This window comes from Acanthochromis polyacanthus, chromosome 11 (genome assembly GCF_021347895.1).
Source record: "Acanthochromis polyacanthus isolate Apoly-LR-REF ecotype Palm Island chromosome 11, KAUST_Apoly_ChrSc, whole genome shotgun sequence".
In the NCBI taxonomy this organism is placed as follows: Eukaryota; Metazoa; Chordata; class Actinopteri; family Pomacentridae; genus Acanthochromis; species Acanthochromis polyacanthus.
This window is the reverse complement of record NC_067123.1, coordinates 28,094,659-28,122,320: the sequence shown is the minus strand read 5'-3', so window position 1 is coordinate 28,122,320 and position 27,662 is coordinate 28,094,659. Positions and strand designations below refer to the sequence as shown.

The 27,662-nt window shown below is 41.3% G+C and overlaps 1 protein-coding gene across 1 annotated transcript in view; it reads right to left on the bottom strand.

Annotated features, from left to right (window-relative positions):
• Positions 1-27,662, bottom strand: part of LOC110955551 (electrogenic aspartate/glutamate antiporter SLC25A13, mitochondrial) — a 51,521-nt gene that overhangs the window by 22,235 nt on the left and 1,624 nt on the right. The window contains 10 exon segments of the mRNA XM_051955074.1: positions 225-383; positions 1,933-2,017; positions 4,493-4,577; positions 5,586-5,679; positions 10,899-11,037; positions 13,074-13,220; positions 18,041-18,180; positions 21,587-21,702; positions 27,175-27,317; positions 27,482-27,535. Coding sequence (XP_051811034.1) covers positions 225-383; positions 1,933-2,017; positions 4,493-4,577; positions 5,586-5,679; positions 10,899-11,037; positions 13,074-13,220; positions 18,041-18,180; positions 21,587-21,702; positions 27,175-27,317; positions 27,482-27,535 — 1,162 coding nt within the window.

Sequence of the window (27,662 nt, the reverse complement as noted above, 5' to 3'; positions counted from 1 at the left end):
TCTACATGCTGAAAAAAATGATCTGGAAAGTACCATTGATGCAATGTAGTGACCGTATATTACACAATAGATAAAGAACATGCTACACTACAGTAGCTGCAAAATCCTCTAACATTAATATAGAATGTGTAACAGAAACATACAAGATAGAACTATGTGTGGATATTTGTACATTTGGATATTTTTTGCACAGAGGTGTGCATTTTCTGTTCATGTACACTGACCTCGGTAAAGGCCGAAGAAGCCCTCGTAGCGCACCACCTTCTTGAAGCAGTCAAAGCTGTTCTTGTACATGAGTTCTCCCACCAAGGATCCGCTGCTCCTCTGGTTCTGCATACGTGTCTTCACCAGATCAATGGGATACACTGCAGTGGCACCCACAGCTACAAACAAAACATGGGTATGCAGATACTGGTCATAAGTTACGAGAGTATATCTATGTTCATTTAATTAGTTTTTACTAATCTTTAATGACCATGCCATCCCTTCACCCTGACCAGCACCTGTTTTCCAGCAAGAAAATTTGGAAAATGAACCACAAACATGGAAGAGTTGAACTACCATCTCTCTACAAAATATGTTCATACAAATTACTGGCAAAGATTTGTGCCAAATGCAACTAAAGATCTAGATTGAATGGTCTGTTTGCTTAAAAAATGCAACTGCTTTCACTGGGACTAGAGTAATAACTGAGCAGAAAGAACTGTCACAAATGTTGACAGCATATTCAGTGAAGTAATCAGGATAAAGGAGATGCCGAGCCTCACTCAAGAATCACTTGTACAAATAGATTTGTTCTTAAGTGGCACGAAGAAGTGATTTAAGAGAAATTGTCACATTCACCAATTTTCTTGTACTCGGAAGGCACAAACAAAATTCATGAATGATCAAGGCCTATTTCAAGACTCATACACAGATATGAAACACTTGCTTGACTAAAGAATTGTAATGCCTTGTGATGTGATAGGAAAACTGAAACATGACCACAAATGGAGTGTAACAGATAGTGTTATAAAGCAGTTAATCAGATTTCACTAGCATGCAGACTCTTGGGTGGTATTCATCAGGTTGAACGGAGTAATTTGCAAAAAGTTTGTGTTGTTAAGAGGGCACACAATTTTTTTTTAGTGCCAGCAGCAATGCAAACTAAATTCCATTCACTTTCATTCTTCTGAAAAACGTAAAGGTGAGAAAAATTGTCTTAGTAATTTGGGTGAACTGACCCTTTCAGAGGAGGAAGAGGAAGCAGAGGAGGAGAAGATGGAGGAGGAAGGGGAAGTGTGCGGGAAAAATGTTAAGAGGGATGTCGAAGTGTTTTGAGTTGCAGTTTCTTCGGCCTGTCACGCGGACACAAACAAAAAGACCCGACCCAAGGCGACAGACTTAATTAGAGAGACCGAGAAAGAAGAAGGGATGGAAGACCCATACCTCCTTATTAAGCTGTCTCCCTTGGGATAGGAGGAGGAGAAGAAGGGAGGAATGAAAGAAGGGAGGAGGAGGAGTAGAAAAACAGTGGGGTGTCTGGAGCCAAACACAAGGCCCAGGTACCATCCTTAACCCCCCACCCTCATCACTTGTCTTCTGATCACTCACACAGGTACAAAAGGACACAGAGGAGGGTTTTCCCATGCCACGCAGAGAGGCATGAGACGGGGCAGAACGAAGGATGGCAGAGAGACGGGAAAAGATAGAGAGAGAGATTGAGCGAGAACAAGAAAGAGAGGGAACACTTCTTTTTAAGCAGGGGGGGTGACCGTTGCTCTTGTAAAGAAGGGAAAGGGCAATAGAGGGGCCATTGTCCTCTCTCTCTCACCCTTTTCTTATGAAGACAGCACAGGGCGGGGGGCAGGTAGGCAGGCGAGCAGGTAGGTGGGTGGGTGGGAGGGTGGTGGGGTGCAGGTATGCAGGGAGCCAATGGGGCGTGACTCTTACCCCCTGCTACTGAGCCAAGAGCGAATCTGTAGACCGACTCTGCCACCTGGACAAGGACAGGGCGGGAACCATCACTGCCCAACTGCTGCCCGCACACAGGAAGAAAAGACAATAAAGACATTAGTGCAGAAGTGAAAGACTACAAATAAACAGGTACAGAAAGTCTTGACATTAGACAAGCTGCTGGTTCTGATGCTGCTATCTCTATAAGGTGACAATATACTTCAGTACTGCACACCACATATTTAATGCAGCCTCCCAGAAATTCATCTCACCTGTCGTGTAGGATTAAACATTAAGTCCCATTTCCATGAGGGACATTAGCATAGAGCTTAAATTTAATTAAATACATTTTTACTTATAAGAAATGGAAAGGTGAAGCTGATCAAATGCATGTTTTTAACTAATGATGTGCACAACTAAACACATGTATAACTCATTGGTTTCTTAAATGTTTTAGGACATAGTCAAGACACTCATTGTAATAATGTGCTCCACGTTGTTCAGTTCAATTGATCCATCGTTTGTAGTAATGCCGGAAAAATAGTGAAACATGCTCATAGCTGAAGACAGCATCCTCACAACGCAAGATATCTTTGTATTGGGGAACAGCAAACACAAAATGGTAAGTATTCCTTTTCTCGAAAAATGACAATGTCACATTTTGTCCCAGTTAATGAATTGTTCAACCGACCAATTGTTTTAGCACTAAAAAAAAATGAGAATAGCAACAAAAAAATACAACTCAAGTGATCAGGTGGTTGAACAGCAGTTTAACTGGCAATGTTAGTAAACGTTTAAAATACAAGCTTCAGGTAATGACATTTCTGTCACAAAAGAGGTGAGTTAGAGTTTATGATTCGGGTTAGAGATGTAGCATATATTAAAACTAGAAATAATAATTTAAAAAAAGTCATATGAAAACTGGAAAAGTACAGCCCTGTCTGGATTTTAAGAGCACTTATTTAACATTTTAAAATTATCAATAGTTTTGTCCAAATTTTGTATTTAAAATAGCATTAATCAAAAAACATAATTACATATAATGAACAAATATTTATTTCCGATGCACATACATAAAGTCAATCTCCACATAAAACTGAAGACACATATAAAGCTGCAAATACTTGTTGGCATTTCTGCTTACAATCATTTATAGCTAAGCTGGATTAACATTAGTCTCACAGGAATTTATCTGTGCAATCTAAATCTGATCAAATCAAAAAGCTGAGGGGTGTTAGTTACCTATATTAGCTATGCAGTAACAGCCACACTCCCACATCCACCTGAGGTACCTGTTCACTTGTCTGGTCTCCTCAGCCCTGGCCTCTAGGGAGGAGAGGGGGTTGCGTGTGCATGTGCGTGTGCGTGTGTCCGCACATGTGTGAGGGGGATGGGAGTCTCTAAAATAAGTCCACCTGTCAAAGTGAAACCCCACTTCCTTCACACAACCTCCTCCACTTCATCCTCCTCATCTCTGTCTGCCTGAAGGCTGATTTTACTTGGCAATACTTTCAGGATGTTTGAGGGAGAAAGAGGGAACAAGTTAACAGGATATAAAGAGAGAAAAGGCAAACTGACAAACACACATATGCGAGAGGGAGGGATGGAGAGAGAGAGCGAGAGAGAGAAGTAGATCAAAAAAGAAATGGAGAGAAGTAGCAAAAGATGAGGAGAGAGAGAGCTCCAGCTAGCTGGCGGCCAGCCCCTGAGCCCAAACCACAAGGGCCTAAAGTGGCTCATTGTGGTGGGACTGGCGTCTGTGTAGTGCTGGGCCCCTTTGCTTTCTCCCCTTTGGCCCCAGCCTGCTCCAATATGGCCTGGCCAAGCCTTCACTGTTTCGCTGGAACCCACCAGCCAACACAACTCTGACCAAACAGCCTGAGTAAGAAAATAGTCCTCTGCTCATCTGTCTGGCTGTCCATACGACCTTCTTACTTTCCTTTGTTACAAATTGCTCTTGTTAGCTAGCTATTACTTGCAACTTGAAGCATGTTTGACTTTCATCAGGTCTTGAGGATGGCTCTGCTCGTCTTTATTTCCATGGATTTGTGAGTTGTGTGTCTATGTTTTTTATAAGACGTCAACCACATGTCAGGGAGAGGTCTAGTGGTGTTTTCTCTGAGTCTTTTTAGCTTCAAGTCTATGATGGGAACTTGTTGAACACAATTTGGTCTGAACCTTGGTATGAACTTTTGAAAATGAGCAGAGCTGATGGGTACTGGGCGACTGGCATTTTAAGGGCAAATTTTCCACATTATACCTGACAAAAAAATGTTGGGATTTGTGTCTCCTGTACTTCTTTATTTCACTTTGATGTGACTTTGAACTAATGTCCATGCATGCATTACTTATGTAATTCATGCCAAAATCACAACTCAAACTGACGCTTTGTTTAGGGGGATTAATTACATGCGAACAGGAGATATCATTATCCTTAATTATAAATCTTCGTCATCTGTGCGGTGACATTTAGCCCAAGAGAACGTATCGAGAAGGAAAAGAGCTGCCAATGTGGAAGAGGAAACCAAACACATCAACAAGTCTTCATATTCTGTACCTGTCTCTGGATCTCAGCCAAGTTGTAGGGCAGGGCGCCTTCTTCCAGCGGAGCAATCTTCTCAATGTCCACTAAACCAACACGTCTGGTGAAGAGAAAGAGACAGGAGAGAGTGAGAGGTTTCAAGTAACTCTCAGAGCATTATAATTTCATTCATGTATTACCAAGTCCGTGACCTTGGTGTGCTCAATCTGTCAGTCTGAAGTTACTCAGAGTTTGTGGATACTTTGCCATCGTTCCATGTGAAAATACTGTGGCATTCACAAATCCAGACCTGCACTTGGCATGGCTGAGTCAGACAACCGATCTATAGAAACCGACAGCTCATATTCCTTTATCACTTCTTCCAAGTACAACAAAGATAATTCAATCTTTGGATGTCTTTCCATTGCATCTCTGCGACGGTCCCAGAATTCCCAGGCTCAGGGAACTGGGAATGCCAAATCCTCCCCCACACCCCACCCCTCTCCTCTGAATATTGGGGCTATTATCTCTCACATCTCCAATCAAGGGGAGTAGAGAGAGCTATTAAAGTATCCCATTGCCCAGAAATAATAATCAAGTGGTGTCTCAGGCCAGGGTTAGAAATTATGAACACACTGGTCGGGCCGTGGGGCAGATGCAAAGGAAGTGGGGGAATGTGAGACATATACAGTTGTTTTGTGCCACGGATTACAGCGACTGGAATTGCCCCTTTTTATGATAAATGGAAGTTTGGATTGTGTTTGGACTGAAAGAAGATTCTCTGGCACTGGATACAAATCTGATTCTTTTGATCTGTTGCAGAGAAGTTTGAGAAAGCGCTCATCTCACTGAGATATGGACCCTGGGGCTAAATATGCACTTTGGGGGGAGGGATAATCTTGTGATTGTGAGATACTATTCCACTACAATTCACAAAATACATGGAATGAATCCTTCTACCTGTTTGGCCATCATATCCACATTACTCATTCACTCATAGACAGCATGAAATAAATAAAGTGTCTCTGATTGTCTACGATTTTCTACCTAGACAACTGTTTGTGTGTGTATACATGAATTTGCCTTGTTTATGTATCTCTATGTGTGCATATCTATTTGTCTGTCTTACCCACGCGGCTCTGACAGGTCAGCCAGTTGAAAGAGGATGTCAACTTCCATGGGTGTCACCTGGCCAAACCTCTGAGCTGCCACAATGAACTCCTCTATAAAGAAAAAGACATTCTTATTTAGTTTTGACTAAAATTTAGTACTACATCATGAGATACAAATATATTTTATATGTTACACATTTATATATATGTGCATAGATTTGAAAACTGATTTTCATACAATGAAAACATTTCTTTTTGTTCACTTATCAGCTTAGGTGTGTCCAGGTCACAGTGGCAGCAAACTAAGAAAATGCTCTCCAGTCTCCAGTTGAGACATTTTTTTCCTCAGTCTATCTCAACCAAGAGGATCCCGAGGTATCCCCAGGTCACATGACATACAAACACCAATCACCACTAGAATCACTGATAGGTAAAGTGTATACTGCTAATCATCTTGTTACAATGTTCTACTGGGAAACCATGGACCCTGACCTTAAGTGGATGCTACTTTGCCATGCACCACCCACCTAAATATTGTTCCAGACCAACCACATCCACCCAGTGTAACAACAGTAGACTCCCCCAGCAGCATAATGCACCCTGCCACCACTCAAATATTGCTCAGGAAGAGCTGGAGGAACACCACAAGGTGCCCAAGATGTTGTCACTGCCTAAAAACTCTCCCCATGCCAATGTCATTGCATCCATGGAATACAAGCTCCATCCAAAGAGGCCTAACTCTGCAATCCACAGTACCCAAAAGAGCCACTGCCGTCCCGGTGCCACACACTACAGGACACTCTCAGGGGTCCTGTATCCATCCCCAAAAGACTGTTGGTAGAGTGGTTTGGTAAACATTCTTATTCATCAGAAGCTTTCAACAACTGGTCTGAATTTGATGAAGAAACTGAAATGACTGAAGAATCGATGTACTTGATACATATTGCCCATAGGAAGTAATATGATCAGATATCTGAACTATCTCAAGCGGCTTGTTTGAAGAAGTCAAAGAAGTCGCACATCCACTGTGAACTGCCTATGAGTTTCTGAGATGCCAGCTCAGAGCTCATGATCATAGGGGAGTCTTGGAATGTAAATTGACAGGTAAATGGAGAGTCTAGCATTGAGGCCCAGATCCATTTTCACCTTCGGAGAACAACACTAAATCCACATCACAGCAGACAGGACACCAATCTGCCTGTCCACCTCATGCTGCAGAATATCGTCACTTGTAAGAAAGTTCTCTCTGTACTGTGAGACAACGTCTCTCTCTTAACAAAGAGTTAACTTAATTTGCTGTTTTTTTTCCTGGCCTAATATTTGAGGATGTGGACAATGATCCTAACAGATGGCTAAAAACTGTCCCATAGCCTGCTGAAGTCATGCCTGCTGGAAGCAACACAACGACATCATTAGCAAACCACAATTCAACTGTGATATCACCGAACTGGATATTCTCAACTGCCTGGCTGTGATTTAGAATCACATTTGAGAAAAAATTAAACAGAACAGGAGACAAGGAATAGCTTTGAAAGATCCAAAAGTCCAGTGAGAATATTTTTGATTTATTACAGAGACAGGTGAACAATGACTGGATGACTTAGAGCAACCCAGGAACCACATTTTATGGCATTAGTTTCTACAATAGCTAGTCCAGTGTTTCACAGCCAGGACATAACCTGTTTTTCTTGAGTTCAAGGTTGAGGTGGCTCAATTAGGTGATGAGTACTACCTTACTAAAGTCTTGCACTGCATTGTGTTTTTGTTGCTCTTGTAATTGGAGAGGAACACATACACAGAGAAATAAGAAAATGAAGAGTGATAAAGGAGTAATTGCCAATGACAGGAATAAATGTTACAGTGTTTTATGATGTCTTTTCTCATTAATATCTGTCAGTCACACCAACAACTCTGTGACTTGATGCTGACCTACAAAGAAAAAAGTGTCAAAGCATGTTGAAGAACACAGAATAAAAAAATAGCCACGGAGAGTTATGGACTTCGAAAGTTCTTTGAGGCAGCTTTAGCATGTCGTAACTTAAGACCTGGACTATTGTTAGGTGAAAAATGAACAGGTTGACTGTAGGCTGGCTTACAGTGGAGGAGTCAGCATTGTTTGACCTGCTTTATTCAAAGAGCAGCAGGCTGGGGTTGTGACAAAGTCGTCCTACACTGGAGCCATTCACCCCGCCGAGGCTCAGCTTACCCCTGAGGCATGCTCTCTTTCTCTCTCACACACACATATCTATGGGTACATGCAGGTAATGCTCACAAGCATGTGAGACGGCATACTTACACAAGAGTAAACTCACGCGCACACATATACACACACACACACACACACACACACTAACACAGACAGAGTTCTGTCTGGGGAGATCACAGATCATGATCCTGATAACCTGTCTACCTGTAGCTCACCCACCCACCCACACACACACACACACACACACACACACACCTGACAGACCCCTTTAAACATTTTATATTTACCTGTGGCTTTGTGATGTTATACTCTGTTTAAATGATAAGCACAGCCACACATAACTGGCTTGTCACCATGCATTTTCTTGATAATAAAAGACATGGCGTCAAGTTTTCAAACTACTATATGATGAAAAAAAATTAGTTTGGGAATTAATGCTGACATTTCCAGACTGACACTTAAGGTTTTAACAGGTAAATATTACAGAGTTGTGTAAAGTAAGCTCTTTTTAACATAATTTGTTAAGACAATTAGTGTTCTGTCCTTAAAGAGTGCAAACTAGCAGGGTTCTGGTAAGAGTATAGTACTACTACTACAACTACTACATTTGAAACTAGAAAAGCACTCGGAGAGCGCATACCTCCGCCATGCCGTTTGTCTCTCTGTCTGTCCGTCTGTGTGTGTGTGTGTCTGTCTGTTTGTCTGTTAACAGCATAACTCAAAAAGTCATGGACGGATTTTCACCAAATTTTTACAGGATGTCCAGAAGAGCATGAGTAAGAATCGATTAGATTTTGGAGGTGATCCGAATCACCGTCTGGATCCAGGAATTTTTTGAAGGTCGAAGGACAATTGAGAGATGGCCTGGCGGCCATCTCTCAATTGGGATATTGAGATATTTTTGAGTTATGCTGTTAACAGACAAACAGACAGACACACACACACACACAGACAGACAGACAGACAGACAAACAAACTCCGGTGATTACATAACCTCCTGGCGGAGGTAACAACAACAATAATCATAATGGCACTTTGACCAAAAAACACATCCAAAGCACATTTTAGATGTTCTCTAAAAAACAAAAGAGGAAAAAATGCAAAGCACAGCATGAAGGAACAAGCGTAATCTTACAAGTGAAACATGAAAGCCACCTTAAAAAACAAGGAAAACTGTATTACATAAAAACAAGTTTTTAGAAAATTCTGTTGACAACAGTATATAGTGATGCTACCAGATCTGTGAGACTACGCTAATATCCCAAAGTTTAGGAAGTTTGTTGAACATGTTTACCATCTTAGTTGAACCTGGTAGCATGTTCACATTTGCATAAGTTCTGAGGAAATACTGTTTATGCTAAAGTTTACAGCAATACATCAATAACATAAATTGTTAAGACATTTAATTCAATGCAAAACTCAAAATGGCGCTAAAAGAAAAGTCAGGGTAGGATAAAAGATAGTAGTTCCCATGATCTGAACCATGAATGTCAACAAAAGTTCTTCACAATCAATCCAGTGGTCAGTTGGTCTCAATCTCAGGGGATCTTGAATGGTGAACCAACTGAGCTAGAAACCCTGCTGTCAAAAATGTGATCACTGGCATATATTTAAGAAAAATCCTTGGGTAATTGGTTCATACTGTCTCCAGCTCTGGTAATGTGTAATAAAGAAGCCACATACATAAGTAGGCATACTACCACACGCAGCTGATTTTAACCTGTTCACACAGATAGACTCATGATTTGCCATGCGGTTGTACACTACTGGCTCAATAAAAAGTATATTCTCTTAAGGTTTCCTGTGCATGTACACACAAAAAACACTCACACACGTGTGCACTCAACTTTGTGTAGGCATTAAGCACTGTAATGGTGTCTCCAAGGCAAAACAGTGGCCTTGCTGCACATAAGGAATCAATCAGGATTATTACGCATGTGTGCATGCTTGGCTGTGTTAATGTATTTGAATGCTTGTGTGCATGTGACAAATGTTAGAGAGGAGCGTGTTGCAAAATACACATGCACTCGATGCATGCGGATGTGCGAACACTGTGCGTTTGTCGGCCAGTCTGTAGTACATGAAGCTGAGCACTCGCAGTCCCTGAGGAGGCCATAATGATTTAGGGAGTGGAGAGTGGATGGGTGGTGGCTGTGGAGGTCTGGCTGGCTATGGGCCACCACGGGTCGAGTCAAGCCCAGGCTTGGTGTACCCATGGTGGGAACAGCCTGTAGAGTGTATGGGCTCTTGGTCTGGGTCGGGTACGGTCCACACCCCTGATAAGCCTTCTGATAGCATCATAAGGCTACACTAGTGGCCCGGGGGCTTGCAGACGAAGAAAGACAGAGAAAGCCATCCAGGCTCCCTGCCAAGTACTGAGGAAAGGAATGAGAGACAGCAAGTGGGGAAAGCAAGTGAGGCTGATAAGGACTTAAAGGAATCAACCATGGGAGACAGAGAGATGTACAACATTAGGTCAGAGAAAGACAAAGGCTGTTGGCTCAACAGATAAAAATGTCCTCCTTTATTGTCTTGTACCTTTGCATCTTTGCTCAATAGTAGTTTATATTGTGGAGTTAAGATAAAAGGTGAAATAGATAAATAAAAACAACATAAAGTGTACTTGATGCAGAGTGTGACCACACACAATAACAGGGACATAATTTAGACAATTTTCGTCTGTTTTTTTGAAGAAGTAAAACTCTCATTACCAACCAACAACAGGACAAATAAAGTGGTCCTCTGATCAGTGCCAGGATGTGTAATCGACAAGACAAGCACCATCAGGGATTGTGGGCAGGCAGTACGTGTGCTGGGTCGGATCCAGCGTGCCCATTTAAATGCCACCGGGAAGGAAGAAAACCAAACAAAAACAAGTTTCCTCCCCCTTTTCAACACACACAGACGTAAATACATTATCTGGAAAGCAAACTACCGCCTCTAGGCCAGGACTGTATCAGGCTTGTGTATGTGACAGTATAAGCCGATATTTGTTTTGTGATTGTGTGAGGGTATGATGTCTTCTTGTTTTACATGCTCAGAAATTGCACATTTGCTTTTTGGCTGCCTGGGTTAATACAAGCTTGTGTATGAGTTTGTGGGGAGGTTTATTCCCGACACGTACCTTTGGTGACTTCTACATTTCGATGGTGACTAGCCAGGGTGCTGTAGATCTTTCTAATCAACTCCATGTTGTTGAGCAGTGAGTTAAAGCCATTGAAGTAGGAGAAGCTGACCTGATGAGATGTGCTGCCCCCTGCAACCTGGGCAAGGGAAAAGAGGGGGTAAATTTTTATCACACAAGAGAATAACCTACAGAAAGTCAAAGGCAGTCATACAGTCGTGTGTGGAATAAACAAACAAATACATGACACGTCAAGAGGAAATCCTGACAAACACTGGTGGTTAATCAGCAATGTTCCTCTCTACCATTTCTCCACAGGGAGAAGTAAACCTGCTTCAACCACGACTTTTTCCATCACGTGATGCACACTCTCAGGGAGTTTAATTAACTTTCTTTATGAGGTGGAGGAAGTGGTAAAAGAACAGAAAATAGAAAAAAGGTAACAGATTAAAAATAGTTGCTGGGCTCTCGAGGACATTCCAGACTGGCCACAAACTCTTTTATGTGAACCACAATCCCATCTTTATCAAATGAGGCTCTCAAACTTTTGGAGGAGCAGCTCTAAATGCTGTCTGTTTAACAAAAATATGTGTTCAAGTATGTTACATGAATGTTGTTGCATTTTTTTGGTGGTTTAGGTCAGAGTATCAGATGTGCCTTGAGGCTTTGCTGTCCTTAAGAGTGCCGAGGGTTGAGCCAGTAGGAAATATAGAGCTTCCTTTCACTAGATGGCACTGTTTGCTTTACAGACACATTCAGAAGGGCTGCTTGCTTCTCACTATGTTTGCAACAAGGGAGGGAAGCTCTGGCTTGGGTGAAACTGCCCTAACAGAGAGACACTTTTGTATCTGTTCATATCTGTGAGCCTATAGCCATGGATCTTCCCACGATATCCAACACAGAGGCTTTCACAGAAGGGGAGAGGAGAACAATATTTGGGTGATAAGAGTGTGGCGCTGATCATTTACCATGTTTGGTGAGTGAATTAAAGGTTGCTGTTTCACTGTTTGTGTTCCGCCATAATACCACTTTTAATGTGTCTGCAGTGTTTATGAGGTTTTTGATATATATGTGTGTGTGTGTGTGTGTGTGTGTGTGTGTGTGTGTGTGTGTGTGTGTGTGTGTGTGCGCGCGCGTGTGTGCAAGAGAGTTTACTAACGGCACACCAAGATGTCTGGTCGGTGAGGTAAACACAGCGGAGAAAATGACAGAGTCTACAAGGTGTTTATGAAATGGGGCAAGGCATGGACACAGACACAAGACGCACACACGCGCAACAAAAACACCAACACACAAAAAGAAAAGACAAGACACAAAAAAGACAAACATCTCAGGGCTCAAAACAAATAGAGCACACACGCACAGGCGCAAACAAACACACAGGCAAAGATGATGGACTGTAAAGCTCCGGTCTCCATCTATCTCTGTCTCTATCTCCCCATTCAGCTGGCCTGCTTGGCTTTGACACTGCCAGAGAGGTTAGATTTAATGACATGTTGGGAGAGAGACAGAGACACGGGGGAGGGAGGTTGAGAGAAAGAGGAGCGGTTGAGAGAGAGAGAGGGAGAAAAAATTAAAGGAGGGAAGAGAAGAGAGAGGACAGATGAGAGGTAACAGAAAAGGTAAAGAGCAGGAAGAAGGGAGATAGCCAGTGGAAAAGAGAAAGCCGCGACGCTTGGTTGCAAGAGTGTGAGAAAAAGAGGAAAGAAAAAGACAAGTAGTGAGACAGAGGAAAACAATCCTGATTTCACCTCCCTGTTATTTAATGCAGTAAGAGTGACTTCAACAAACAAATCAGTGCATCGTCTACATTTATGTACGTAGAGGTGGTACTAATGTGATGTTTGTTCTGAAAGTAAAACATACTTAACTGTACTCACTTAACTCAGAAATAGTCTATACATACTGTATACTCACCCTTAACATGAAAAACACCACAGCTATGATTTTATGTGAAATTATCACAGCACTAAGAAAGCCTAATTTATCAGCTAGATGCTTCCAAAGAACACCTGATATATGCAGTCTTTTTGTCACATATCATGACAAGCATCATGTCTCCCAGGTGACAGCAGTGACTCACTATTTTTAACCAGTCTGACTTTGGCTCTTGTGGATGACAGTAAAACAATTAGATGAGAAAACCACAGAGCCAAACAAAAAAAAAAAACCCACCGCCACGAGGCATTCCTCTACGAAGGGAGTGAGCATGTGCGGCCGGATGGTGATCATGATGTCCCTGAAGTCCAGCGCTGAGATGGAGCCACTGTGGGCTTGGTCCCGCTGGATAAAAGCCTGTCGCGCATGTTCCAGCTGCATCTCCTGTGGAGGGGATAGGAGAGAAGAAGGAAGGGTAGTCTAGGCGTTAGTTTGTAATTTAAAAGCACAATTTTGGACATACATGTGGATCATATGCCACTTGGTCATGATTTGAAAACGCACATAAACACGTATGAATAAGAACAACATTTGCTCTTATTTGCCCCCATGGTACTGTCTTCCCCTCTCAGTTACGGGGAGACAGGGTTTAGCCAGTCTTCAGCCTTGTCTTCTCTCCCCACAAGTGGTTCGCCTACTGTGAGGCGTCGCTTGGGCTTTTCACACCCTCCCCAAATCCGCATTAAAACCCACTTGAGGGAGAAACATACAAACACACAAAGACACACACATGGACACGACACACAAGTAAGACGACTAATCATCCAACTGCTCACTTAGTCTTTCTTCTTGTGTACACACACACACACACACACAAAAGGTCCACAGGGACAACGACAGGCTGCGGTGGGGACGGATCCCACAAGGCCTTTGAAATTAGCAGCCATTATCGGTACCTGCAACCACAAGTCTACAGAGAGGGGCCGTAAACAAACCACTGCCATCAATGCTTCCTCTACCTACAACGAGAAACTCAGAAACAGCAAAAGACAGGGATTTTGGGACAATAAACATGCACAAAGAGACACTGTGAAATGCAGCCCTAAGCTTGAGGACGACAAAATAAAGCTAGTTGGTTTGGCTTTTGACTCACCTACAGTGTATTATGGCCTTCAGGTCAAAAAGGGAATGAGAAAACAAAACAAACCAAAAAAATCCTAAAGCTGATGTATTTTTGTACATGAGGTTTCTGACACATTACCAAAGGCCTAAATGACTCACTTTTTAAGTGTATATCAATGTGCTAACACCACTGGAGCATCTGTGTCCCCGAAGAGTTCTCAGTTTTCAAGTCAAGCTGACATTCACTGTTTCTACCTTCTAATACATGAGGATTTGCTGTTTTTCTTTAGTTTCTAGGTTTCTAGACTTCCAGTTGGACAAAACAAGCAATTTCAGTACATCAACTTGCACGATAAGCAAGTCTAATAAGCAATTTTATTGTTTTCTGATTTTGTAACGGATAAACAATGAGACAATTAATTGAAAACAAAAGCAGCAGATTAACTTGATTTTAAAATATTTATAAGTTGCAGACCTGCACATAAGTAAAGGCACCACCACATTAAAATACAGAGTGGATTTATTACACAGAAAATCCCCTAAATACCCCAAACCTAAGAAAGAATGAGAATAAGACAAAATGTAGTGCAAATACAGAATCATGTCAGGGAAAATGTTTCTGAATTTTATTTCTTGAAGTCGGTAGTTGCTAGGAGTTTTAGTACAATACGCAAGTTAGCAATTCAGTTCAAAATAAAAGATTATCAATTTGCCCAAGAAGAATGGATTTTTTTCAACCCCACATGTTGGACAAAACGTACGGCAGAAGGACAGATTAAATCCTGAACACGCATGCCATTATTCAATTGATTGATTCAGATGTTATTGTTGTAAATGGAACTCTAAAAAAGTGGTATTACCACAACACAAAACCCTATGAGACTATGACTTATTGTTGCATTGAATTTGAGTGATATTTCACTGACAGCATAACTGATCGAACTCTAAATTCAAGGCGCCCAAGAGAAATGACTGGGGAAGAGTGACATTTACACAAAGCTGAGTGGAGACCGGAGGGGAGTAAGAATAGACATTGCAACAAAAGAGCCGGATTTGCAAAAACAGCAAATGTAGCAGCCATGTGTCAGTATCACCTATGAGCACAGCAGGGGCTCTGGAGAGTGTATAAGTGAGTGGAAAGCAAGGAAATGAAGAGAGACTGACACATGTAAACACTTCCAAAGTAAATAAGGTGAGATATTTTGGTGTCAGCATCCTGAGTGTCGTGACTCACTTCTCTGGTCGGTTGTGAGTAGGTCAAAACACTTTGGTGAGAAACAAACTGGGAAGAGGAAAGGGAGGCGTGCTGCTGAATATCTAAAGTCAAAACAAAAAAGGAAAAGTGAAGATGGGACTTGTTTTGCATGAATATTTTAACACAGGGGTAACATTTATCTGTGTGTTTGTGTCCATCTGTAAGGGAAGAAAAAAAATGTCTATCCCATCTGTCTGGATAAGTCAAAAGTCTGAAAGGTCACACAGCAACCACACAGAGCAACAAAACAACTGTGGTCCAGGCGATGGAGGAGTTTATAGTCTCAGCCTCCTAAAACCTTAACTTGTTGCAACCGTATGAGTGTTTCTGGGGCATGGTTTTTATTTAGGAGGGGAGCGAGGGAGGCAGGAGACACAAAGCTGGGGGCTAAAGACAGCCAGAGAGAGACTGCTGAGGCATTCATAGTCATTTTAATTGTCCTTGGACGGTAATAAAAACATATGACAAGCCACCTCTGTTTGTTTTCAATGGCTGTGATTCCTTTTCCTTCTCTCTTCAGAAGTTAAACAATAGACGTGAGTGGTGCAGGATTGTTTCTCTCTCTGCTTCTCCTCAGCATAGGGAGAAAGTTATTACAAGGAGAAGCAGGAGCACAACTGCCCATTTACATGTGTGCCAGTGATGTTAAGGGCTGCCCACTGATTCTTGGTAGAGTCAAACATATAATTGGGGCTTTTAAAATCTGAGTAATGCCAACAATTCACTTTTTTGAGTGCTTAGGAAAGGAGTGGGACATGTGGTGTCCCCTCCACGTAATTCAAGCCCTTTACTTGCCAGAATTCATAATATGAGCTACTACGTGCCACTATGTGCCACTTCTCTGGACATCGGCAATGCCATTGCCAGAGACAACAGTACGCTGACAGTGCGAGCTGAGCCTTGGCCGGCGTCCACGCGTGAGACGGGAAAAATGCATGTAATTGGTGAGAATCTCTGGCTTCCATCAAGACAGTAATTGGCCAGAGAGAGCCCTTGTGAGAAATATGCGGCACAAACGTTTTCCCCGATAATCCCATCTTGTGAGCATCTGGCAGTGGCGTGGTTACAATGGCAGAAAAACACAATAAACACGCGCATGTATGGCAGGAAGAGGAGGAAATAAAAGATGGGAACATTTTGAGGGGGAAAGCTGGGTGTTAGGGAATTATACAAATAACTAAAAAAAAATAGTCACAATATGATGTGCATGTTGGTGTACACAAGTCTGAGAAGTTTTGCAGCTGCACAGTGCACTGTTTGTCCTTTTGGCTTATTGTTTGTCTGCTAATAAAGGCATTATAACATTGGGAAGTAGTGAGGTAATACAAAATATGTGATAATTGCACAGGTTTAACATTTGCTTTAGGACATTTTCCTTTTCTAACTGCAATGTGTTCATTACAATAATTATTTTATGACAGTGCAATCTTGTTATTGTTTTTTTGCATATTTTTCATATTTTTTTTTATTGATAGTGCTAATTTCAACCTAACAATGACAATAAAGCTCTATTCTACTCTCTCCTTTGTCATCAGTCAATGCAGCAACTGATAAAATATTATAGGATTAGAGTACCCAAATTTTACGAGTACCTCAGTAATACAATAGGAAGCAACACGTGTCACAGTAAAAAATAAACAATAATGTGACATGTTACTATGACCTCCAACTTCAAATATTTTTTATGGAATTTTACAAACATCAGCAGACCACTTACCTACACAGAGAAACATCCTGCAATAACATGAAATTCACTTTCTACTGTCATTTATGCGGGCATTTATCAAAAGCTATGAAAAATGATCAAATACAGACAGCATAAGCAGGAAATGTGCATTTCATAGTTGAGCAATGAGTGCGGCTGGCTGCTAGCCTGCTGCTGTGAGGAGCTGGAAACCACTGAGTGACTGACTGGGAGAGAACCGGGCATGCTGTCAACGCAAAGTACAGCATCTACTGGCCACAACGCCACACAGCTGCACTCCTGCTCACACAGGCAAAAACAAGCATACACAAGTACACAAACACTGACATAAACACAGATGCACAAAGCTTGCATGCTACTGCAACACGTATGATAAAGCTGATTAGTACACACACAAAAGGAACCACACATACGTAGAGACACCTATATGCACATGTAACAATGTCCCAATACCCATGTCCTGTGCTGCCCACTGTGTGTAAGCCATCTGGTCTAAGTTAAGCGTAATATAAAAAGCTCATTCAGATACATGGTGAGTGTGGATGCAAACTTGGCACAGCTCAGTCCCTCTCTCCCACCCACTCCACCACCTCTCCCTGCTTAGGCCTGATTTAAGTCTAGACATCATATTGGAAAATGGCTCGCACGCCACAAATACACTAGGAATATTCCAACTATACTATTTATGGAGGTAGAAATGTGTCTCTACCTGCTTCAGAATACATGGAATGGAGTAATGCTAGATGTACGTCAGCTAATGGAAAACAAATGCAGAAAATGTCCCAAATACATAGCCTCAGTGTTTCATTAATGACTAATCTGGACAATATGGAGCGCTGTGTTTGAGAGGGATAGGAACAGCAGAAACGTGTGTGACTGTGTGTGCGCATTAGTCAGATGAGGCTTAGAGTAATATCTAAGAGTACAGTTACATGATGGCAGGATTGCATGAACAGCCTGTGAGCAAAATGGGAGGATAAAGCAAAGTGTAAAGGTGAATAAATCAGTTGATGCAGATTTATTGACTATGAATGATGGCTGTTCTTTAATGGAGAAAGGACGGTTAGTTAGAGAGACCTACAAAATGGGCCAAATGCAGACAAACAAAGAGGGAGAAGAGAATTGAATATGACTTAATAACAGCCGAGGCAAGCTGTGAGAGACAAAGAACATGAAACCTACCAGGAGAAACTGGGTGAACTCGCCGTAGTTGAGCTGCTTGTCCCTCTGTGTGCCAAAGTGCAGCCGAATGAACTCACAGTCCCAGTTAAAGGGGATGTGCTGGTGGATGGTGGTCTTGCTGAAGACCTGCTTCACATCCTCTGCAGGGGAGACAAAAAAAAAGAGACAATCGGCTGCTGTAATAATAACTGAAAAATAGCATTATTACTATTTACTCTGTTAACAAGATGCTGCAACTTTACACAGCAATGCTTTAAAGTATTACTTGTGGAAGTGGAATGAGTATTTTGACCTTTCACTGAAGAGAAAGCCATGTTAATTTCAAGTAAAAGTTCTTTATTGAAACCTTACTTAAGCAACACGTTTGCTACAGACAAATAGCCTGTTATTGTTGTACGCCATAATATTGCATGAATAGCATTTTACAGTTGTAGCCATCCAACCCAAAGTTAATTAAATTATACACTATTAGGTAAAATAAACTAACAATTAGTCGTATTTGCTATTTTGTTACTGAAATCTATAGCTTTTAACTATAGCTGACACATAATTATCGCTGTAAAATGTATTGAATGTATATACAGTATTCCACTGCTGTGTAGCTTAGAAGAAACATTAAATAAGATAAAAAAAAGCATGCATCTAAGTAAATTACAAGTACCTTAGAATTTTACTGAAGTATAGAACGTCAGTATATGCTAGAATCCACAACTGATTTCCCGTGTTGACATATGTAAAATATATACTATTTAAACAAAAATCAGCAAGCAATGAGGCTAAAGCAAAACAGTTTTTCTTCAAATCCTTGAAAACTACAGAATAACAGCTCTGTTTAGGTTTTACAGATTACACCTCCCCTTTAAAGGCTAATGGCCACACATTAGCCATGTACGAGGCCTTCATCTCCATTAAAAACCTCCCCATGGTTCTGCATGCTCATGTTTTCATAACAAACAATTAAAAAATACTTCTTCCTGCTTAAGTTTTTAGTTTGCTCTAATTAAAACCTAAAATCTGTAGGTACAAAGTCTTGTGAGTCAAGCCTTAACAAATAACATGTGTTTCCTGTCTTGTGGTTAACATTAGTAATTATTTGATTTTGAGGAAAAAATGTCTGCGATTGTTTCCGACAAAACGTCAGCGTCAATCTGCAGAACGCAATTCTGCTCTGATTGAGACTTAAGTTCGTCTAAATCAGTCTTGAACGCCACATGGCAGAACTTGTTTGAGCTGTGAAGGCTGTGTATTGAGAAGGAAAGCCTTTTCTTCTCACTTATGTTCCTCTGCCTGAACCCTCTAAGCCTCTACAGCCAGTGGAGTGGAGAGACACTGAACATGAGTCCTAAATTACAGCCTTACTAAAGAAACAAAAACAAACCAATAGAGCGACCTGTTTCTTATTACCAAACAGGCTGCGCTGAAGGAGTGGAGAAAGGAAAGGAGGAAAGAAACTATTTTTTTCTTTTTTTTACAGACTGGGGGAGAAATAGGGAGAGAAAGGTGATATTTACCTCAGTTCAGCCTTACCTTCTGAAGGAAGACAGCTTGTGTGTTGTTGTTTTTTTACACTTTAATGACGCAATAAATATACAGCCTTTAATTCTTTAAAGGAGAGGCTGCTCCAGAGTGTAGCGTTTATATTATCAGCTTTTATAGACCTGTCAACACTCAGTCCTCTTTAAGATTTTTCTTTTTTTGTCTTTCTGGCTGAGCTACAACTGTATTTCTCTGTCACATTGCAATTTTTATGAACTTAACATTCCAGCAAATTATGCATTTATTTTTTACGTGCTAAAAATTCAGAGCACTGAGCCGCCTGTACTTAGCACAAACTACTCAGGTTATTATCAAATAAAAATGGCTTTACAGAAAAATGAAATAAAAAGAAATCAGAGTACAGACATTTATGGCCTGGGAAAACAAACAGGGCTTTAATGCAACGTAAGCTGCAGCTATTAATGTTTTTAATAGGTAATAAAGAAGGGAGTTCTTAATTTTGTGCCTTGGTGAGGCTGTTTAATCAAATGAATGGCAAAGTAAAGACAGAGCAGGAGAAAAAAAAAGGAGAATTCTGTAATTTATCACAATAAAGTAACTTTGACAAGTCTATAATCTCTGTCACATATTATTTGCTTTTGGTGAAATAGTACCCTGATGCAAGTGGCAAAGCCTGCAGTCGATGCATTGCATGGTGTGTGTTATGTTTTGTCCTACAATTTTCCACTTGTAAGCAAGTCTCATAACTCACAGGCATTGGGATATTCATTAACCTTTAGGAGACGCAGAAAAACAGCAGACCTTTTAATTGCCACCAAGACAACGTCACTCTAATTGATCCTTTTAAATATGAAAATTTACATATGTGCATATATAATCACCCGCAATGATCTTGCACCCTGTCGACAGCAACAATTAAAATGAAATTCACTTACTCTTCCCTGTTTGCGAGCAGTATGTGTGCACTGCATTTCAAATCAAGCCTAATGTGCTAACGCCTCGTACACCTACAGAAGGCTGGCATTAGACTTGTTTAAATCAATTAGGCAAATGTGAAATGAGCAACGAGTACAAATGTCTTCCCATTTCACCTCAGAGCTTCCAGGCATCAGAGTAATGGTGCCAATCATGCACACACACACATGGCCACCCACCCCCTCCTCCATCTTCGTCTGCATCTGCATCCGTTAGCTGCCACCAACCCTCTCCACCTCCAAGCCTAACCTCATCTCTACAGATAAGACACAGGACCACGTACAGTATTTTTGTTTGTGGATGCAACCACAACAGAACAGACGAGCTGAGGTCAGACTCACATGTAAACAAATGAGGACTTTACAAAAACTTCTTTAGGGGCACATTTAGGAGGAACACTCTCAGTGCTCTGAGTGCATCTTTGTTAAATGTCAATTGCAAAGAAACAGGTGCAGTGTTCAGAGTTGAACTTTTATTTCAGTTTACATAACAACATCAGAAGAACAAATCATTAGACAAATTGTCACTTCTGTGCATCCTGATTATTGTTTGATAGCTGGTATCATCACTGCAGGCAACCAGCGCAAACTGAATATTAGAAATGACATAAAGGATTTGTTTTTTCTTGTCCAGATTGATTTAGTCTCTCAGTTTTATTTTTAAAAAGTAAGAACCTGAATGTCACCCCAATGATTTCCCTTATCATTTAAAAAGAAGGCAAAAGGTTTAATGATTTTGTTTTCCTAATCTTTGAAACAAGGACAAATAAAGACAAAAAACATGCCTACACTATAGTATACTGGGTAAATAGCGATGCTCACAGTGACGAGTAAAGGACAAGACATAATAAAAATGCACAATAGCAATATTCTAGAAGAAATCTGTTCGTGTAGCAAAAGTAACCATGAGTTTCTGAGGTTTGTATGATTACATTATTCCAGATTTCTTTAAAAGCACATTATAATATCTGTCATATGCATACTAATGGTTCAGTAAGACACTAGATGTATCTGAGCAAACTTGACTACGGAATAATTTAGTCTAAACCTATAAATCAGAGGCAGAGTTACTTACCAAAAGTGGTCACTCCAATGCCTGCTTTATCAAATAGCAGGAAGGCAACCATGAAGAGGGAATCTGGGGCGCAGAGCACTGATTCAAATGCTACAAACTCCTGAAAGGAGATCAAGCTGGAGGACATAAAGACAGAGAGAAAGAGGATAGGACTGTAAAAGACAGTTAAATGCTGTCATTCGAGCCGTGGTACTTGTGTTTCAGGGTCCCTGCTGAAAATACTTCATCTTCTACACATGTGATCATTGACTCTGTGATATTCAATTAGCCATGTAATACATAATAAAGACTTAAGCCTAAATTACAGAGACAAAATGCAATATCAGACTTTAAGAACAAGTTATTTTAACACTGCATTAAACTACAGGCTCTATTGTAATTACTGCCACACAGTGGCAAACCGGCACACTTAGACAACCTATCAATCCGCGCTACACGTAATTCAAGCGGCCTTTTATCCAGTAGTCTGTTATTCCATATGTAATGTCATAAACTCATTGAGTGTGACAGCAAGAAAATAAAACATTCTAAAAAGCTCAGTGTGTGTTCCCAGTCTGAGCTGGCAGCTGGTATAGAGAAGGCCAACTTTACACCACACAAAAAAAGCTTCAATATGAAGTTTCATATTTTAGTGTGCCATTTTAAACAAGCAGACAGGCATGGAGGGAGCTCAGAGCCAGTTAAGGAAATATAATTCAATTCGATATAAATGTAATGCAATACGAGGTTAGTATGTGAACATCAAGAGAAGCCAGGATGGAAAACGATTTATAATGGCGAACTTGATTGGCTTGCCACAACAGTTAAATGCAAATTTTGAGCTGAAAGTAAACACAAAAGTTTAGTTTTCTCATTATGCCATTCGTTCACTTTGTCAGTGTTTTGCTAGATGCTATTGTATGTCCTGATCCTCGATAGTAACACAAAAGTCCACATGCATCAGCAGCAACAAAACAATAAACATAAACATTGCCATTGTGCGAACTCACTGAGAGCCCCCTCGGGAGAGTCCCGCTGTGGGGAACTGGACCACGCAGTCTAGCCTTTATTTAGGCCCTGGTTCACAGTTGCCATAAGTCCATTATGAATTTCACAAATGGATCTGATAATTACAGGAGGGGTCAGTGCTAATGAGCGGTCCCCGAGCATCCATCTATTAAACCTATTTCAATTTCCATGGGGGAATGTGAAGAGGAGGGGGGTTGCAATGATTACATTTTCCTGGTTGCTATAATTAATTATGTTACTGATGAAATTTAGAGGTGTTTGTTTGGCCTCGCAGTGTTTCAGGTTTGCATGTGAGTGCTTTATGTGCATCCTTACATGTATCTATGAAGTTTATATCCAGAAAAAAAACAGTGTATAATTACAAACAGACTGAAGGAGAAAGCAGAAAGCAAAGAGCTATGCATTGACAAGAACAGATAATGAAAATAATATCAGGACAGAGCACATATTCTTGAACATGAATTCCAAAGATACTTCAGAAGGCAGCGCTCAGATTACTGGCTTTCAAGTCTTTAGAATGTAGTCTATGAAAATGCAATTCCACCCTTCGAACACTCATGAAAAACCCCAGAAGGCAAAGCAGTGAATACAAAAGACCTAGATTAATACCTGCTTTCAATAAATCCTGAGAAATACATACTATAGCATCAGTACGATTCCAGAAAAGAGCAGATGTGTGTGTGTGTGTGTGTTGGAACGGGAGCTACACAGAACAAAGAGAAATATGGAGGGGGAATAAAAGTGAGCATACAGTTCTCCTCAGTGGCAAATGAAATCAGCTGTCGTTGTTTCAAAGGAAAGACTAATTGTTTTATTAACTAAGCAGGTAGTTCTAAAGAGCAGGCCCATGCTGATGGCAAGTAGGTGGAAGTAGGCACAAAAGCACACTGCTGCGACCGTGGATCCACTGTTTAAAACAAAGCCAATACCATCACCGCTCACACTGCTGGAATATTATCAAACTCTCCAACAGTGATCAGTCCTTTGTGACACATGTATAGTACACTCTGAAATTATACCTCAGAGAGGTTAATAAAGGAGTTTAAGCAGGTAGAAGCTGCAGTGCAAAGACTAACAGAGCACTCGTGTTCCCAGACAGAACCCAGGGAAAATGTCATATTTCTTTCTCTTTTTTTTCACAAGCATCAATTTACAAGCACGCTGGTCATCCTGTCTGTGTTTTCCCAGACATGGATAATCAGCATATTAGTGTAACTGAGAGGGCTGTTGATCACGAAGGGATTGGGCCATGGTTTAGACCAGGGAGTCCAGACAAGATCCAGGGGGCATCTCCATAACACACACGAGAAACATTCCACATACTCGCAAGCATTTGCACACAACTCTGTAGCCGGGGATGAAGCTTATGATGGTTGATTAGCAGCGCCATGACGGCTGCAAAATGATTACCATGAGAGGGGGGAGCCATCGTCTTTCGCTATGCGGGCGCAACCCCAACGAGACACTCAATAATCAAATCAACCGACAGCATCTCCCAACCATCAACTGCTATGGCATGTGTCCAGGGCTGCCCTATCCATGTACGCAGCCTGGGATGAACTTCGGAGACGAGGCTAATGTGATATTGTACCATTACATCTCTTTGTGCAAACTTTACTCCACGGGATTTGTTAAATCTTTAAACAGGAATATACATATCCATGACATGTGCCAGACAAGAGAAGTGACACACAAGACATAAACAAAGACGTGCATGTGTTTCTATGGATGACAGTTGAATGACGCTTTTGTTATGATGCCAATACAATGCCATTTAAACCATCTCTGATACGTCTGTCTGACAGAAAAACTCTATATTCCATATATTTTTGTTTGTTTTTATCTCATCTTCATCACCCAGCTTTTATCTCCGTCGCCTCTCAGCAGGTATCTAAACACACTCTTCTGAACCAAAAACCAGGCTTGGAAACATTGTTTACAAGTAGCATAAATGCACAGTGTTGGTTTGGCCCGCTTGATAGAAAGACAGCTCTCCTTCGTTGATAGTAGTGGCAGAGAGGGGCCTAGAGGGGCTTCAATAATCCCCTGTCCCTGGCATCTTGGCATTGTTACTGACAGCCTTCCACCCACCCAGAGCGTAGCTGCACACAGACACACACACACACACAGACGCACCCCAAAACCACACATACACACACCCAGGTGAGCGCTAGCTGCCAGTATCTGTTCGGTTTCTAGGAGTGGACACCCACCAGTCCTAGTCCAGAATGCCCACAGCAGCTGGCACACTGCTATTTTCCCAGCATGCTCCCTTAACAAAGTTTTTTTTTTCTTTTTTCAAACCTCCAAGAGTCCATGGGGGAAGTGGGGTTTTTCACACTTGAACAGATGCTTCTATCAAAATATCAGAGGGAAGAAGGAATAGAGAGCGAGAAAAGGTAGGGAGTCGGAAAAAGCCACATGAAAAGGAGGAAGCTCGGAGTGCATTATAGAACGTGACCGTGAGTGTAAGGAAAGTTATGATCAGAGAAGGCGGAATCTAAAGGCAGTGAAGCATAAAAAAGAGGATATAAATAAGTCGACTGAAAGGGGAAAATCTTTAAACCATCTTGTAGTTCTGTATGTCAGCGTGCAAATACACAAAATGTCTGATCCCTGGAAATTGAGGCATCGCCACCCTCCAAAACCTTGTCTCTCTTTCGTTCCATCTTGATCTATCTATCTGTCTCCCTGTCTCACTGGGAGCAGCGAGAATAAGAGGGAGAAAAGTGATTTCCACATAACAGATTGTTAGGACTGTCACTATATCCCCTGATTTACACAGTCGCAGAGGGGGAGGCAGACAAATGCATTTTCACTGTTTACGTCGCCCCCCCAACACACACACACACACACCGAGCCACTCGCATACACACTGCCGTCTAAGTAAAATTTCTCTCACACAGATAGACTCCAACACAAAAGTAAGCGAGCATGCTGCCTGCCATCCGACCCCCTGCTAAATCTATTACCCCAGACTCATCTTGTTGAAATGGAGTCCTACCTGGCAAAAACAGCAGCAGGCGCACTAGCTTCAAATATACTGCCCTCATATACCAACCAAAATGTATCGCTCACAAACATATTTGCATGAGATCGGGCAAGCTGTATGAAATTACGGCCAGTAAGTGGTTTGTTTTGTCTTACTGCTCGTTCTTTTCATGAGGCGTGCACCGCTGAGCGCTTGAAAAACAATGCAGCTGATGGGGCTGATGTTGCCACATCTCCTCTTTCTATATGCATTTGTTTTGTGTTCACGAGGCACAGGTCTGCAGAATAATCATCTCAACTCTTTGTCACATCGAATCATTTCTCTATCAAAGTTCAGGAGAAAAACAACACATCACACAGTATGAGCATCATAAGGCCTTTTCAGTGTCAATTGTAAAAAAAAAAAAAAATGAACGCATCTAAACCAAGGTGTAAATATTATTTGGGAGAACAGAGATACAAAAAATGACTTTTCCCCCCCCTGTTTTGCCCCTACATCATTTCCATTCCCCTCCACAAAACCCAAAATGAGGTTTAGATACAAAGCCTGGGCCATGGGTTCCTAATAGATTTACCCTGATGCCATGGCCACCATTTATCCTGCTCCAAAGCTGCACAATGCAACGGAGTGCTCCTGAATAGCACAGGCAATTACAGTGCATGTGTGTGTTTTTTATGTATGTGTGTGTGCATGTGCGTGTGCTTTGCTCTCTCTTTTCCAGCTCCAAAACCCCCACTACTCCATCTCATCATCCTCTGTGCACGCACACACGCACACACGCACAGACACACACCTTAAAGCAGATGTAATAACATGAAACTGCACAGCCATGTGCACTTTGCTCTTTGTAGAAGCCCAGGTGGTTACCATGGAGATGTGGGGGGTTTTTTTTATCTTTTTTTGACTTACCCTAACATTTTATTACCCATCATTATGTATCATTAAATACATACATATTAATGTTAAAAAAAAAACAGGAGTGATGGGGATGGGGGGAGGAGTAAGTGTGAAATTGGGGGAGTATCTACAAAGAAGGAAACACCTGAAAGGGGCCTTGGTGGTTTGATGTCTGCTTGCAGTGTAATTCATGTATGAACATCCCTCCGTGCATTTTTACACCAAAGGATTAAGTCATAGGTCTGTTTATAAAATGCAAAATAACACAAGCAGAGTAGTCATACAAGATGAAAGGGATACATAATCCAAGTACTAATAGCTTTGATTAAAGTCTGTAATGAGCTCACTACTAAGCAGTTGGCTTAATATGAATGGGATGGATATTTTGGGGCTTTAAAGGGAGATTCGGTATAACACTTTCAATTCCAGACCAGCTTCCAGAGATAATTTCAAATAGTTATGATGATGCTGCCTCATGAGACACTCTATTTTCATCACTTTGTTTTTAAAAAAAGCCCATTGCTATATTTTTCCTGGACCTATCACATCATGTGACACATCGTTCCACTTACAATAGCAGTGAAGTATTTCCTCCAAGGTCCAAGGATTGTCTAAAGAAAATCAGTCAAATTGCACCAAAGCACTAGAAATATCAGATCACCTCATATTATGAGTGAAAAGCTACACCAACCCATCTTTCTTTTGGTCTACCACTCCAGCCAGCAGCTTTGTGGCTTCGTCCGACAGCTGGATGTCTGTGTGGGCATGGAGGAAACGGCTCACAAAGTCCTGCGGTGACATGAAGCAGTCGTCATTCTTCTTGACGCTGGCATACTGTAAAGAGGAAAAACAGATACGAGCACAAAAACACATGCTGAGCCTTAGAATTTGATTTTGAAAAAAAAAGAGACAAACATAAATCGAACGACGAGTGAAAAGCTGCTTTGATAAGAGGCAAACACAAAAGAGAAAACAAAAATATATAAGTAAAATCCCACCTTTTCAAAAATGGCTTTCAGCTCAGTGGGGTCGGCCCTCCTAGGCAGAACTGCCTGCAAAACAGTAAGTGAACATTTTGTGAATACAACTTTCAAACACATCAAGTGAATACAGTGGCCCACTTTGTATCAATAGCACATTTGTCATCCTTCTGTCTTTGTCAACCATGTGAGCAACACT